Source organism: Gekko japonicus, unplaced genomic scaffold (assembly GCF_001447785.1).
Source record: "Gekko japonicus isolate JY-2015 unplaced genomic scaffold, Gekko_japonicus_V1.1 scaffold923, whole genome shotgun sequence".
NCBI lineage: Eukaryota > Metazoa > Chordata > Lepidosauria > Squamata > Gekkonidae > Gekko > Gekko japonicus.
Window position 1 is genome coordinate 606,560 of NW_015171530.1, and position 15,322 is coordinate 621,881.

Here is a 15,322-nt window from a genome sequence, read left to right on the forward strand (position 1 = left end):
AAATAAAATAAAATATATATTTCATTGAGCACCAGGGGTCATTTCCTACAGGGAGCGCACAGGAGCGGAGCTCTGGCAGTAAAGAGCCCAGGAGGCGGGCACATGCAACAAGCCCCACCCCCTGCTCACCCCAATAGCTAGCAATCCAAACAGTCCAGTGGAGCCTTCTGACACACTTCTGGGGATGTCAGGGGGTGTGGCCTATGCAAATACATTATGCTAATGAGTTATACTAATGAGCTCCTGCACCTCTTTTTCTACGAAATGACCCCTGGTGAGCACCATCTTAGAAGAGACATTCTCTGTGTGAACAAAGCGGGGAATGCCTCTTCTAAGATGTTTGCCGTCTAGTAGCCTTTTAAAGTGCTCATATGTAAAAACATTTTTTAAAGGCATATGTTGCCTGTAATCTTTGTGGCTGATTGATAATTTTTTTAAAAAATTGGTAATTGAAACTGATTAACTGATTAATGGCTGGAGACATGGTAGTGATAATCTGTTCTCTCTTCTTGCATCTCTTTGGCAGAAGGAGGTCCCAATCCGGAGCTGAACACTAATTTAGCCAATATTATTGAACAGTGTCGCAGCAAGAGCATGCCAAAAACCTCCATCGAAGGAGCTATTTCTAGTGGGGTAGGTTTCTGAACTGCTTGGAGACCGGCTGCAGAGACAACCACCATGTCTTTTTTCCTGAGCACTGTATTTTGAGAGAAGGAGAGCGATGTGCTAATAATGATCGGAAGGGGGTTATTTATTATATCAATCTTACAACACCTTTGTCTCCTCCAGACATCCCAACCCATTTACTTAAATCAGCAGCAGCCCACCTTTTAAGGAAGGGGTGTCTCAAGTCGAATTCAAAATATGAAAGTGAACATACAGAGCTGGATTATGAGGAAGACCTTACAGACCATTCGGGGCTGATTGAGCTCCATACTCAGCTAGCTTCAAGCCTGCTGGGCAGTTGTATTACACTGCTAGATTGTTGAGGCTTAAACTGAGGTGAGCAGAGGAATTGCCTATCTAGCTCCAGAGTTCAGCAGTGTTGTTACTGTGTTCTTGGGGGAGGGATGTGGGTGTGGATTGGGCAAGGGATTCAGTTGTTGATTCCCCTCATTCCTCAGAATTCTTTATGTACCCTTGATTTCTTCCTTCCAAAGTTGGTGGCTGAGTGACCATCAGCCGAGCAGCATCCACAGTCAAGGTAGGAGTTTCTGCATACTGAAGGAACTCCCCCAGTGTAAAGAAAAATATTACTTAGTAAATTTAGAAAGAAGAAAAAGACCCACACATCCAGACACCAAATGTCACAATGAGAAATGAACATGCTTGCTGCCATTTAGGAGACAATGCTGAGGGCAGAGGTGGGTCGGAGAAATTGTTCTACACCCAGGGGTCATTTCCTGCAGGAGCGCACAGGAGTGGAGCTCTGGCAGTAAAGAGCCCAGGGGGCAGGCACATGCAACAAGCCCCACTCCCTGCTCCCAGCAGCCCTCAGTCAGAGCAAGAAGCAGCCAGGTAAGTTGCAGAGCTCTCCCCAGTTCAAAACAGTCCAGTGGCACCTTTAAGACCAAGTTTTATTCAGGTACAAGCTCTCCCTCCTCTGCGAGGACAGATCTGCACATCCCCCCCCCCCAATAGTTAGCAATTCAAAATAGTCCAGTGGAGCCTGAGCGGTGGGTGTTGCCTTCTGACACACTTCCGGTGATGTCAGGGGTGTGGCATATGCAAATAGGTCATGCTAATGAGTCATGCTAATGAGTTATGCTAATGAGCTCCTACACCTCTTTTTCTACGAAATGACCCCTGTCTACACCTCAGAGGTTATGGTATCCTAGAATTGGGGGTTGGGTTATGGGGAGATCTCCTAATTTATTTATTCATTCCCCCTGCTCCCAATTCCTTACAGAACTCCCACTTCTAATATATGTATAGCTAGAAGCCAGAATCTCTCAATAAGAATCCTGGATAATGCATGCTTAGAATAGAGAATATGGATGTGAAAATATTTGGAATTGCATTACAGTTCAGGGATGGTCTCTTATCCTTGGTACTGTCTTATTGATTTCTCCCCTCCCTGTTTATTTGTCTTGGGGGAAAGATGAGATTCTCCTCTTGGCTAGTCCCATTTGACTGCTGAGTACACAGAAGTCCTTTTCTTTTAAACTGAATTAACATATGAAGTTGTCTTATACCATACTGGACCACTCTTCCGTCTAGACCAGTATTGTCTCACTGTTGCTGGCTCTTCAGGGATAAGGGCAGGGCAGGGTCTTTTCCGCTGAGAACTTTTAACTGGAGATTTCAGGAATTAAAACTGGGAACTTCTGCCCGCAGAACATGAGTCAAAGCCAGCTTTTCCACTCCATCTTGCCCAATTTCCCTCCTTACTATAGCCTCCGTCCCACTTGGCTTTTGTCCATGCAGGTCCTATGTAATGCTCCCTCTAAGCTGTGGAGTCTTGTGAGCAAAAATTCTACTTTGTGAGCTAAAGTTGAGAGCGAGTGATTTGGCTACTGCATAGATTACTTTCCTCTGGAGCCATCCTTCCTGCGCTGAGACAAAAATGTGTGAGCCAGAGGCTAAAAAACTGTGAGCTAGCTCACACTAACTCAGCTTAGAGGGAACACTGGTCCCACAATCCCCAGCAGAACCTTTTTTGGGCTGTCTAAGGGGATCCCTCCTCCCTTTCTCGCTAGTGGAAGAGCTGGTTGGGTCCAACCCCCTGTCCTCTGAACACTGAACCTTGGCTTTCATTTACCCCGAAACCAAAGGATCACATGGGTTAGAACTCCTGAATGCAAGGAAGAACATCATATCGTGGTCCCCTAAAGATAGGGCTTGCTGTGTTTTACTTTTGGCAGGACAAATCTAAATCCACTTTCCAGTTCTTCGAAGCGCGCGGCCCCGGTGGCTCCTCCCTACTCATTGAAATACTGACGGACAACACAAAGAGGACCTCCCAGGAAATTCGACGTATTCTGAACAAATACAGGTTAGTGTGGTGTGCAGAGGGCTAAGCCTTGACGTAGGTCAAAACCTGGAGTTATGGAAACAGCTGATAAGATCTCCCACTATTTTTAAAACTGGGGGTGAAGGGCGTGTTGAGCTTGAGAGTGTAAAAATGCACCCAAGAGGGGAGAGATCTCCTTTCTCCCTTCCCTGCATTACAGTTCAGATGTGAATCATACCCTACTTCGCAGCTGTTATAAAAGTATCCAGAGAGTCATTTATGGGTCTTCTGTTGTCTTGTTTAGTTTGACCTTTATTACCATAGTTAGTTTCTCTGGCTTCGTTGGGGGTGTGTGTGTGGCTTCCCTAGCTGATCATTGAACTATTGATTTTCCTGGCTTCCTGTCGGATGAGGTTGGGTACTAGTGGGTGAAGCAGGGGACTGGGGCAAGGACCTGTAGATATTTTGAGAAAGGCGGTCGGACTCCATAACATAGTGTGGAGGGAGAGAGGATTTTTCTCGGCAATTTTCACTGCTTGTAGCTTTTAGAAGTGCACAGTGTAAACTAACACTCTGCCTCACCCACTTGAACCCATCATTTCCCCAACAGCCGCATTAAAAATATACAGGAAATAGAAGGAAAGAGAGGAAAGGCAGTTCAGAACGAAAAGACAAAGGGTTGGGGTCTGTTAGAACAGTAGGGTTTTTTAAAAAAAACTCAACCCCAAACCTACAAATGTTTGCTAAATAAAAGGATATATTTTAGAAGACTTCCCAGTTACGAGGACCCCTTTTCCTAGCACATTTTCCTTCATCCGTCCCTTTACTTCCTGCTCAACAGGGACAAGACCTCAGAGAGAATCTCTTTGGGTCTCCAGTGAATGAGAGGAAGAGCCAGGGAGGTGGCATCCACCGGGTGTGCTGGGTAAGAGAACATAGGAGATCTGCCCCTCATAGGGGTGGAATTAGAGAGAGAACTGTGGACTGTGAGCTACAGGGTACAGATGTGGGGACATGGGACTTTTGTCTCCTTAGGGAAATAAGACCTCTTGGCAAATAATTTTCCTGCTCTAGTAATAATTTTGCCTGCAGCTAGAGCTTATTTAATTGAGCCAGTCGAGTAGCAAATTAGCACAAGTTCTCCCCTGCCATAAAGATCATGGGCTGACTTCCGGCCAGTCTCTCACAGATAGCTTCACTTAGCTCATAGAGTTACTCCTTGGAGGATCAGTTGTTGTTGCTGTTGTTCAGTCGCACAGTCGAGTCCGACTCTTCGTGACCCCATGGACAAGATCACGCCAGGCCCTCCTGTCTTCCGCCATCCTCTGAAGTTTGCTCAATTTCATGTTCGTTGCATCTATGACACTGTCTAACCATCTCATCCTTTGCCGTCCCCGTCTTCTTTGACCTTCAGTCTTTCCCAGCATCAGGGTCTTCTCCAGTGAGTGCTCCCTTCTCATTGGGTGGCCAAAGTATTTGAGCTTCAGTTTCATTATCTGGCCTTCCAGGGAACAGTCAGGGTTGATTTCTTTTAGGATTGACTGATTAGGATCAGTAGAGAAAATCAAATGAATTGGCCGAGTGATTCTCTGTGAGACTAGTTCCTAGATCCTGTCATCCTGTCCTGCTCATTTGCATACGAGGGATTTCCCATTTCGGTTTCCTGCAGGGGACTCCTTGCTGAGGGAGTGCGGCATAACTTTGAGAAGAAGGGCATTATCGTAGTGGGCACCAAGGACCAGGCTGGCAATCCCATCAGCTCGGAGCAGGCACTTGAGTTGGCTATTGAAGCTGGCGCTGAAGATGTCCAAGAAGAGGAAGATGAGGATGAGAAGATGACGCTGAAGGTGAGCTGCCAGGCATGGTTAGGTGGGGGATGGAGGTGCAGCAACCCTCTCTGTCACTGCTGTGTCTCAGAATTTAAAAGTTCCCTTCATCTTTCTGGAGGACCTACGAGGTCTTTTTGTTTTGTTTTGTGTGTGTGTGTGTGTGCGCGCATGTGCGCTTGCATGCATGGAAGTCATGAGCCTTATGGTGAACCCTACTGGGGCTTGGACGTTCAGAGAAGTGGCTTGCTATTGCCCTGCTTCTGTGTCCCACCCCTGGTATTCCTTGGAGGTCTTCCATCCAAGTACTTGCCAAGGTTGGCCCGGATTAGCTTCCGAGATCTGATGAGATCGGGCTTGCCTGGGCTATCCAGGTCAGGGCGAGGCTTTCTTTCTAAGCTCCCTCCCTCCCCCCAACCCACCAAAGAATAAATACATTTGCCAGATGCACATATTTATTCATTCTGTTACTTTACAGTCCACCTTTCTTGCTGAGACTCAAGGCAGATTACAAAATTTTAAACCAATGCGATAAAAAACACACATACACGTTGAATAAATAAATGCAGGAGGGCTGGATTATAAAACTAGGAAACAAATGCAGTAAAAACGAGATGAGGCATACAGTAAACGGTGCAACCAATTTACAATCCTGTGTCCTTGATAAAGCATGCTCCCCTGAAAAGATCTGTCGTCATTCTGCAGAACTGTGTTCCCCCTCTGTTGCTCTTAGCCCGCTAGTTCTTTTTCCCTCTGTGACGACCCCTTATTTGGGGAGGTCTGGTTTCCCTTTAAAAGTGTTCTTTAGGTTTTTTTCTACTGGGTAATCCGGCTGCCACCAGGAAATTTATAAGGCTTTCCAAACCTTTATAATATATTATCTATCAATGGGTAGGTATATCGAGATTTTAGGCTTTCGAGGAACTATGTGTTTCCTGGGAAGAATTTCTTTAAGAACTGGTATCTTAAATAAAAGTAGATTTATTTGATATTTCACACACTTTTCCCTCTTACTGACAGGGATCTGGGCATGTCACTTTGTAACAATATTTTCCTTAGGCCACATACGGTTACTATTTCTTTTTGTTTCAACTTTTCATAACACACACAAGACTTCTCTCTCTCAGACCTTAAAACGAACAAACTGCTTAACTCTTTTACTACACAGAACCAAATTATCCCACACAGGGATGAGTCTCCTTCAACTCCTACATAGCTTAACTGACTTAACAACTGTCATCTCACTAACAGTCACTCCAGATAGACATTCCAATCATCCACACAGCATCCATTCCAAAACCCCTCCCCCTCTCTGTCACTCACCAATCATATCACTTGCCGGTTTCAAGCACTCTAGATTATCACACAGCCAAGCAAACCAAACTTTTAAAGATACACACACACAAATAAACATGACATCGCCACACCCTCTCTCACAGAAGACGGCAGTCAGACCCACATCTGGCTCTTGCCCTAGATGTCTCAGGATTCCTTGTTCTCTAAGTCTCCCCTAGGCCCCTCTTCAGCGTATCGAGGTTCCTTCCTCCCAGCCCTTCGCTGCATTTCAGGAACCGGAACGAAACAATATTCATGATTGCTGTCAATGCTTCTCTGTTCCTGAGGGTGGTGAGGGATCTGTGGGTGAATTTCTTTTTTTCCCCCCTTCCTCTCTTCTGCCCCAGTTCATCTGCTCTGTGCCTACCCTGAGGCAAGTCCGTGAAAAGCTGGACACACTGGGTCTCTGCTCGCATTCGGTCAGCCTGGAGTTCATCCCGACTGTTATCGCCCAGCTGTCAGATGAGGAGATGGATCAGGCATCGCAGCTGCTAGAGGCACTTCGAGATTGTGAGGACGTCGTAAGAGTCTATGACAACATTGCCTAAAAATCACAGCCTTTCTCAAGAGTACCTCTCTGTGAGCTGCCAAGACCTTACAAACTGAGTGTTTTTGAGCCTTCACGGACATCAGATGAGGGGTGCCTCTTTACCTGTCAAGATGGACAACTAGGGGCTACGGTTGTGGGCTGCCCTCACCAGTCCCATTCCTCCCATAAAGGCAGGCCCACCAAAGGTAACGGATTGCATCAAGGAAGTGTGAACGGTGGTGGAATGTCAGGCGCAGGCCAGCAATGGCTTGGGCTGAAGGTCCTGTTCTCTGCACTGCTTCTGCCAGGCAGTGCTGCCAGAGAGACCTACAACCATCTCTGGCTGGGGATTGCTGTGTTCCCTGCTGGAGCACAGCAGTTGCAGCCACCCCGGTAGCTTTTCAGTCTTGCTGTGAGCCTAGCGCTGGTCCAGGAATGGCAATGAATTGTGGGTATTCCTGAGTCAGAGAATGGTGTCGTTGTTGAATTGCTTCCTGTGTTACCTAAACCCAGATGTTTCCTTCAGATGTTACTTTGGGGTGTGATGGACTGGTAATCCTGCAAAATAAATGCTTTTGATAACATGCGTGCATTTGGAGCATGAAATCAATACAGTAATTGGAAGATGGAACTTGCTTCTGGAGGCGTTTTTGGTTATCAGGGTAGTGAGTATGTGTGTAACAAATTCCACTTATGTTCAGTAACAGCTATGTACATTGGTAATTCTCTCATTTCGAAAGAAATGTTTAGGTAGGACATATCTGAGTAAGAGCACCATAAAGCACTCCCTTCACAAATACCGCTTTGTTTTCCAAATTCACCAGTTCATCATTTTTCAGGAAGTAGACCTTGCAGAATTTCACTGTATCTTCTGTCATAGCCAGCGTGGTGTAGTGGTTATGAGTGGCGGACTCTAATCTGGAGAACCAGGTTCAATTCTGCATTCCTCCACATGAAGCCAGCTGGGTGACTTTGGGTCAGTCAGAGCTCTCTCAGCCCCCCCCCCCCCATAAAACTGGCTCATCACTTAGTGGTGCATAACACTAAAAGAGTTAGAAGTTAAGGCTGCCAGGCAATCCTCTCCTGGCTATAGTACACACAGTACCACACAATAATTATTTCCCCAAGTATATCCTTTCCATAATTTGGTGCAATGGTATGTTGGACTAGGATCTGGCAGACTGAGGTTCAAATCCTCTCTGCCATGGAAGCTCACTGGATGACCTTGGGCAAGTCACCCCCTCACCTGAACATATTTCAGAATTGTTGTCAGGCTAGCCTGATCTTGTCAGATCTTGTAAGCGAAGCAGGGTCAGCTCTGGATGGGAGACCAGGGGCGTGACACAGAGGAAGGCAATGGCAAACCACCTCTGAAATGTCTCTTGCCTTAAAAACAAGTCTAGTGTACCCCCTAGTGGTACATAATGTTAAAAGAACTAGAACTTTTAGCTGCCAGACAATCTTAGGGTTGTCTGGCTATACTACGCACATTGCCATACAATAATAATAATAATAATATTGCCATACAATAATAATTATTATTGGAGGGAGAATAATGTTGCAAGCTGTTTGGGGGCCCCAAAGGGGAGAAAAGGCGAGTATAAATATAATAAGTTCTGTGCATGCTAGAGTCACTGCTGTGGAGTACACTTCTTGTTATGCTAGCTGGCCTTTCCATTTGCACAACACTCATGGAAAACCACTGAGCTTACGCAAATGGAAGTGCTAGCACAAGAATAGCATGCTGTGCAGCACAGACTGTCTAGAGTGCACAGAACTGGTTTATAGGGTTTAAGCCCAAATAAATACTTTCCCCAGGGAATGGAAAGTCACTGAACAGGTGGCACAGACTTCCCTACCAGCAAGCAAAGATTTGTTCTTGGATTAGAGAGCAAGAAAGGCAGATTGCACCCTTTCCAGGGTCAGGGCAGAGTTGGGGGGGGGGGCAAACCAACCAGTTATTTAATCCCGGGGGGTTTCTTTTATAATTATTGTGGGCCTCCACTAATTTCCTGGCTTACAAGCAACCTTAAGCAGAGTGATACCAATGATGGCTTATCCACAGCCAGAAAAGATTAGAAGGCAAGGTGTATTTGGGTCATCTCAAAGGAAAGAGAAAAACTCTTCGTTCAGAACACAGATTTCATGGGGGACAATTTGGGTCATCTCAAAGGAAAGAGAAAACTCTTTGTTCAGAACACAGATTTCATGGAGGATAGGTCTATCAGTGGCTGTTAACCATGATGACAAAAGGGGTACTTCTATTTCCAGAGACAGCAAAGCTCTGATTATCTGTTATGGGAGGCAATATCAGGGGAACGCCTTTGCCTCTATGCCCTTTTTCTGGGCCCTTCAAGGGAACTGGTTGGTTCCTGGGTGAAGTGACGCTGGACCAGATGGGCCATTGATCTGATCCAGTAGGGCACCTCCTATGTTCATTTCCAAAGTTCCTGTATTTGGACCAAATTTCATGCACAGGTCTTACACACTAGCATGGTAACCCATACAAGAAAGGAACAACCCTAACATCTGGCTCTGTCATCCTCAGTTCTGTGTCCCTCACAAGCTATCTCTTTATACCTTACAACAGCTGTGCATATCTCAGTGGTTCCACTAACACTGGCCTAAAGCATGGCTTGGAAAAGCAGCTTGGGGAAAAAGTAAAAACCACCTGTAATACACTTCTGGTTTTGAGTATCTTACTAGGGAATGGCACAGCTTCCCGTCATTTACATGGTTACATGATGACATCTGCAAAGCCAGAGGGAGAGTTTATATACCTTTTCCCTGTCCTAAATCATCATTCTCATGTGAAGGCTGAAGTTTGGTGACATAAACACATTCTCAAGTGTTTCAAAGGAGATATGAAATACAGATCAGGCTGCACGTTTTCCCAAGAGTTTTCGTAGTGTGATGATGGCAAAATGACCAGAGTTTCTTTTTTTGCATTTAATTTTATTGATAAAGAATCACTTGAAGTACTTTATCTCAGGAATCTGTTATAGCAGATATACCACTATCTTATACCTACATATTAACATGTGCCTATGAAGACCACAGGAACCACTACGAGGCAAGCAGTTTAGGTTGTCCATGAAGTCTCTGCCACAGGGAAGTTTAAGGGCAGCAGGGGATGCTCCCTGCTCTCCAGAGGTGCATATCTGGCAAGGTTCAGTCTGTGTCACTTTCTGGGCTCTGGGGGATGGGGGATCCCCCTGACGGAGCACAGGGCAGGAAGAGTTCTGCATAGCCGTTCCCACTGGGTGGCGAAGGAGTGGCTTCCGGGAAGTCCAGGCCCACTGGCCCTGCCAAGCCTTGGTTTTGGAAAGCCTCATAGTCAGTTCCAGGGTTTCCTGAAGGTAACCCCTCAGGCGGGGGCCCATCTGCCGGGCGATACAGTTCAAAGCGCAACCAGCGGTACCCAACACACTTGCATGCTCCCGGACAGCTCTGGATGAGGTGCTGGATGGCCGAGTGCGAGAGACCAAAGAACTCAGCGCCTGCTGGCTCCAGCTGTGCTGCACCTACAGCTTCCAGGAGCTGAGCATGACAGGCATCTGGTGTAGGGCCAGCGACGACACAACCTGGGTCGTCCTCAGGAGCAATTTCAAAGCGTGGCCCAGCACCACCGTCCTTGATCTGGCAGGTATAGAGGCACCGGTGCACTGGCCTGCGTGCACTAGCAAAAATCCTGGTGCTGCGATACCCCACAGGATAGATGGCGCTCTCTGTGTGGAAACTGGGACGGTCAGAGACGATTTCACCCAGGCTGTAGACAGTCAGCGATCCCAACGTGATGGGAAAAACGGGACAGCCAGAAGGGTCTAAGGGAAGCGGGGGAACCAGCCGGCGGATTCCTGGCTCTGTTGCCACCCTACGTCTGGAAGCCCGACCGTTCTCTTTGCCTTTGCGCTCTCGGCGAGGCTTGCGGACAGTTGGCTCGTCCGGGGACGGCTGTGAAACTGCAGCAGCGACAGGCACGGGAGACTCATCGTCGGCCAAGGCCTGGGCTTGCAAAAGCCGAGCGAGCAAGAAACGGCGCTCTTCCCGCACACGCAGGTATTTTGCCTCAAGTCGGGCAATCTCGTCACACAAAGCTGCGTTCTCATAAACCAGTACCTTGGCTGCACGGCGCAAACGCCGGAACTTCAAGCGGTAGCGCTCGCCCTGATTCTTCCGTGGGGCTTTCTTCATTGTGAAGGCAGACAAAGGCTAGGTGGTAGGTAACAGAGCTGACCGGAGAAGAAACCTAGGGAGGCAAACAGAGTCTCAAAGGTAGTTTCAGTACAGATTTATTTCTAAGCCAATCATCTTGGGCTCATACCCATGTGAAATGCAAATAATAAAAGTAACAAAAACTCAAAATAGTACAATAGGTATACACCTATTATTGCATCACCATTCCACCATCACCCCCAGCCACTGAGGTATTTACTTCCCACCTTTCCTCCATGGGGCTCAGATTTATATACAGGATCTTCCTTAACTAGGCACTGACTAGACCCAAGCCTGTTTGGTTTCAGCAAGAGGACAGAACCACGTGCCTTCCAAATATCGGTTGGTCATTTTGCACCCTCAAGAGTCCCAGAGATGTGACCTGGATAGCTCAGGCTAGCCTGATCTCACCAGATCTCGAAAGCTAAGCAGGGTCAACCCTGGTCAGTATTTGGAATGGAGCCTACCACGGAAGTCCAGGGTCCTAACGCAGAGGCAGCCAATGGCAAACCAACTCAATGCCCACCGCCTTGGGATCGCCATAAACTGGGAGCCAGTTTGGTGTAGTGGTTAGTAGCAGCGGACTCCAGTCTGGAGAACGGGGTTTGATTCCCCACTCCCAGCCTAGCCACCTTCAGTTCACAGAATCATCCCCAACAGAATACTACCGATTTAACGTTTCCCTCCCGTGAAGTCTTGCAGGTTCGGGAAAGCGCAAGTTCTTTGCAAGTTTCCTAATTACATAAGCATCGAGCAAAAGGGCCATGCGACGTGAAGGAGCATGACACACACACCCCGGTTAGAAATTACCTGGAAATACTCCTCTCCAGAAAGGCAATGAGAATTTTAAAGAGAAACGGAAGGCAAAGTCCAATTTCTACGAGGGAAAACGCTCGCCCAAAATGAGCGGACCTCTTTACGCGCGTGTTGCAAGGCGTTCAAGGCCCCGCACAACATAGCCGAGCTCAACCCCACCCCGCTCACTCCTTCCTTCGCTTCTCCACCATAGGCCCGCGGCTCCCTCCTTCTTTCCTCGGATCTCACAGGAACCGGAAAGAGCAACACCTCTGAAGTCCCCGCCACTGCGGGGAAACAGGGCTGCGTGTGGCACGTTCCTCCCTGGGCCGCAGGGGAACCAGAATGGGCAGGGAGACGCTGGGGTTTGCGTTACCGCTTTGCGAAAACTTCGCGTCCGGACTTCTTGTTCTTAACAGATGCGCGACAAGGACTCAAAACTCGAAGTTTCTTTCCACGAATCATTTTATATTGAAAACATTACAGGTTGCAATATTCCTTTGACACCAGAACTTATATTGTTAGACCTTTGGAAGGACTCTGGCGTTCCAAGGTTATACAGGGGTAGTTAATCTCAATCCTTCTAACAGCGGCAAAAACAGGTATTGCCAACAGTTGGAAAATGCGAGTGCTCTGTTTAATACGAAACGGTACCATAAAATTTGGGAGTACTATGCTATGTAACAGCGTTCCGTGAGCCTTGGTGTTTAGTCATGCCGGCCACATGATCACGGAAAACGTCTTCGGACAGCGCTGGCTCTTCGGCTTTGAAACGGAGATGAGCACCGCAACCCAATTCGACTGGCTTTCGAGCAAGGGAACCTTTACCTTTTATGCTATGGACAAGATTTCAGACAAAGTCTCATTCAATAGCTCTTCCCGGGGGTTGTGACTTCCAATCCAAGTGTTTTCCATTTCTGGAGTATGCTTTTACTTCTAACACTTCTAACAAAGAATGTTCCTCGTAAATTTTATGACGTCATACACTTAATGTGAAAAAATTGTTTAACTATTTTGTATTAGAAAGACGTTTGCCTGTTTAGTACTGTTTATGCTTAGTAATACTTATGATCGATTCTTCCTTACGTTTTTGTTACTTGTTTGTTGTTTGAAGTTTATACTATGCTTGGAAAGAATAAAAAACTTTATTCTTTAAAAAAATACCGAAAGGATGGCAAGCAACACATGCTTCTCCTAAAGCGGTTGTTGACGGGCTGATGGTTGAGCCATTTGGGTTTTGGGGGGAAGGGTAGAAAGCATTCCAAGTCTGGGACTTGCCAGGTTGTTTCCATTTCTTTTACTGTCCGTTCACCGTTATTCGGAATAATTAAAGTTGCCAACCTGCAGGTGGCACCGGGAGATCTCCCGCTATTACAGTTGGTCTCCAGGCGACCAAGATCAGTTCTCCTGGAGAAAATGGCTGCTTTCGAGGCTGAGATCCCTCTCTAAACCCCACTCCCCAAATCTCCAGATATTTCCCAACCCAGAGCTGGCAACCCTAATTGTGTGAGGGGGGGGCGGTTTTTGGAACAGCCCCTCAGATGGAGAGGGTGGGTCTTTGCCCTTGGAAAATCTTTTACATTTTTGTCACTCCAAATTAAAATTATAAATAAATACAAGCTATTTTAAATTAAGCTTTCTCTACTGTCTTGAAAACTCCCAATCGAAACTTGAACTTGCATCAGGCAGAAGCAGCATTTTAAAGATATTTAAGATGTAATTGTAGGGTAATTACCTATTACATTATTGGTATTTTTGTGATACAGGTTTTATGAATCCGGAACCGACAGAACTTTCAAAAATAATTATGTTGGAAGCAAGGTAAATAACGTTTTTGAGCAAGCATTTCGTGTTTCTGCTCAGACAAATTGGGAAGCCTGTGTGCAGTATTCTAACATAAAAGGCCTTAGTGTTAACTTCAATTTGGTCATAGGAGGTGACAAGAAACTGCCACATGAATCCTTCTCTGCCAATGCTACCGTCAAAAATCTGCTGAACATTTCAGGGTGCAATCTTTCATGAGCGTTACTGGTAGAAGAAGATGTTTGTTTCTGTTTCAACATCTGGTGTTTGCTATGCATCATTCACCTCCTTTATTTAATATTTTACTTTTGGACTCTGATAGCATTTTTCAATACTCAAATACTTTCAATGGTTGTGAGGGCTAACTACCTACTGGGGGGAGTGCATGATGGTGCCCTTTTCTTCTATCTTAGGAACAAACTTCCATTAGTCAAGGGGTTGCAGCTATTAATTATCCCCCCCTTCTGCCACCTAACTCAAGGCTTAGATTTCTTTTTCTTTTAAGTGGCAAGGCTCAAAATGGCCTGCAAAAGCCACAGGTTCTGACCTGGTAGCCCCTTCCCATCCCAGATACATCTTTCCAATGCATAGGAACATTGGCTGCTGTTGCCAACCTCAAGGTGGGGCCTGGAGGTCTCCCGAAATTACAAATGACCTCCAGATGACAGAAGTCAGTTCTCCTGGAGGAAATGGCAGCTCCGAGGGGTGGAGGGCCTCACACTCCACTGAGGTCTCTCCCCTTCCCAGACTCTACCACCAGAGCTCCATGAGTTTCCTAATCCACCGTCGGCAACCCTGAATTGGCTATAATAATTGTGGCTATAACTTCCCTCACGAATTTGTCTCCCGTGCTCAGAGGCAGTTCCCTCTTTTCACACTGCTCCAGAACTGACGCCTTCTTATCGAAAATATGAACTGGGTGGCGTTTAGAAGAAGAAGAGGAGAAGAAGAAGAGATTGGATTTATACCCCGCCCTTCACTTGGAGTCTCAGAGCGGCTTACAAACTCCTTTCCCTTCCCCTCCCCACAACAGACACCCCGTGAGGTGGGTGGGGCTGAGAGAACTCTTGACACAAACTGTGCCAGAGCTTGTGACTGACCCAAGGTCACATCAGCAGCTGCAAGTGGAGGAGTGGGGAATCAAACCTGGTTCTCCCAGATTAGAGTCCAGGCACTTAACCACTACACCAAACTGGCTCTCACTTTAGTAGCGATATGCCATAGAGAGACAACCAAGAGGCAGAGAAAGCGGCCTTTGGAGTCCGGTTGGGTCCCCAATATTTTGGACAGGCCTGTCTGCAACTCCTCGCGGTCGACGGGATTAGCTTGTCCTACCCACGTCAGGAGCGTCCAGATAAATACAACAGTCCTGCTGCCCCGGAGACATCCCCTTATCCGGCCCAGCAGGCGCAGGAATGAGTGACCCAAGGTCATTGCAGACGCTCCTGTGGCTGCCGGGAGGACAGTCAAGAGCCTTTCCACCCCCGCCCCTTGAAACTCCCGCTTTGGGTTTGGATGGGGAGCGCGACGCCTCCGCCACGGCTGGGTCTCCCTCCTCCTTGCCCCTTGGCCGAAGGCGCCTGTGCATCGGCGGCACAGGCGAAGCAAGCCGATCCCTGCTGACGGCTGGCCTGCCTGGTGCGCGCGGACGAGGGGAGGGGGGAGCGGGGCCAGGCGGCCGGAGGAGGCGGCGGAGGCGGAGCCGGGCCTGGCGGTGTATTGTCTGCAGGGCTTAACCCCTCGCGTGCTGCAGACGGTGCGGGGGGAGCGCCCCGGGGGCTATGGAGACGGTAAGGGGGTGGGAAGCCTGGGTCGGAGCGGGGGGAGGAGGCGAGAAGCTGGGGGGCGGGGGGCACCTGGCCTGGC

General features: G+C 47.5%; 3 protein-coding genes across 3 annotated transcripts in view; 2 read left to right on the top strand and 1 right to left on the bottom strand.

Moving 5' to 3' along the window:
- LOC107117435 (translational activator of cytochrome c oxidase 1) overlaps positions 1-7,225 on the top strand; it is a 14,061-nt gene extending 6,836 nt beyond the window's left edge. The window contains exons 3-6 of the mRNA XM_015419549.1: positions 527-633; positions 2,865-2,995; positions 4,623-4,800; positions 6,462-7,225. Coding sequence (XP_015275035.1) covers positions 527-633; positions 2,865-2,995; positions 4,623-4,800; positions 6,462-6,662 — 617 coding nt within the window. The 3' untranslated portion in view covers positions 6,663-7,225. The remainder of the gene's footprint in view (positions 1-526; positions 634-2,864; positions 2,996-4,622; positions 4,801-6,461) is intronic.
- A 2,494-nt stretch (positions 7,226-9,719) lies between these two features.
- On the bottom strand, positions 9,720-11,827 carry TBRG1 (transforming growth factor beta regulator 1). Its single transcript, XM_015419556.1, has 2 exons — positions 11,669-11,827; positions 9,720-10,892 (listed from the first exon to the last, which is right to left on the bottom strand). Exon 2 carries the CDS (start codon positions 10,835-10,837, stop codon positions 9,815-9,817), a length of 1,023 nt encoding a protein of 340 aa, XP_015275042.1. The 5' UTR covers positions 10,838-10,892; positions 11,669-11,827; the 3' UTR covers positions 9,720-9,814.
- Positions 11,828-15,237: 3,410 nt separating this feature from the next.
- Positions 15,238-15,322, top strand: part of LOC107117417 (zinc finger protein 91-like) — a 12,571-nt gene continuing 12,486 nt past the window's right edge. The window contains exon 1 of the mRNA XM_015419529.1: positions 15,238-15,246. Within this exon, the coding sequence (XP_015275015.1) occupies positions 15,238-15,246 (9 nt within the window). The remainder of the gene's footprint in view (positions 15,247-15,322) is intronic.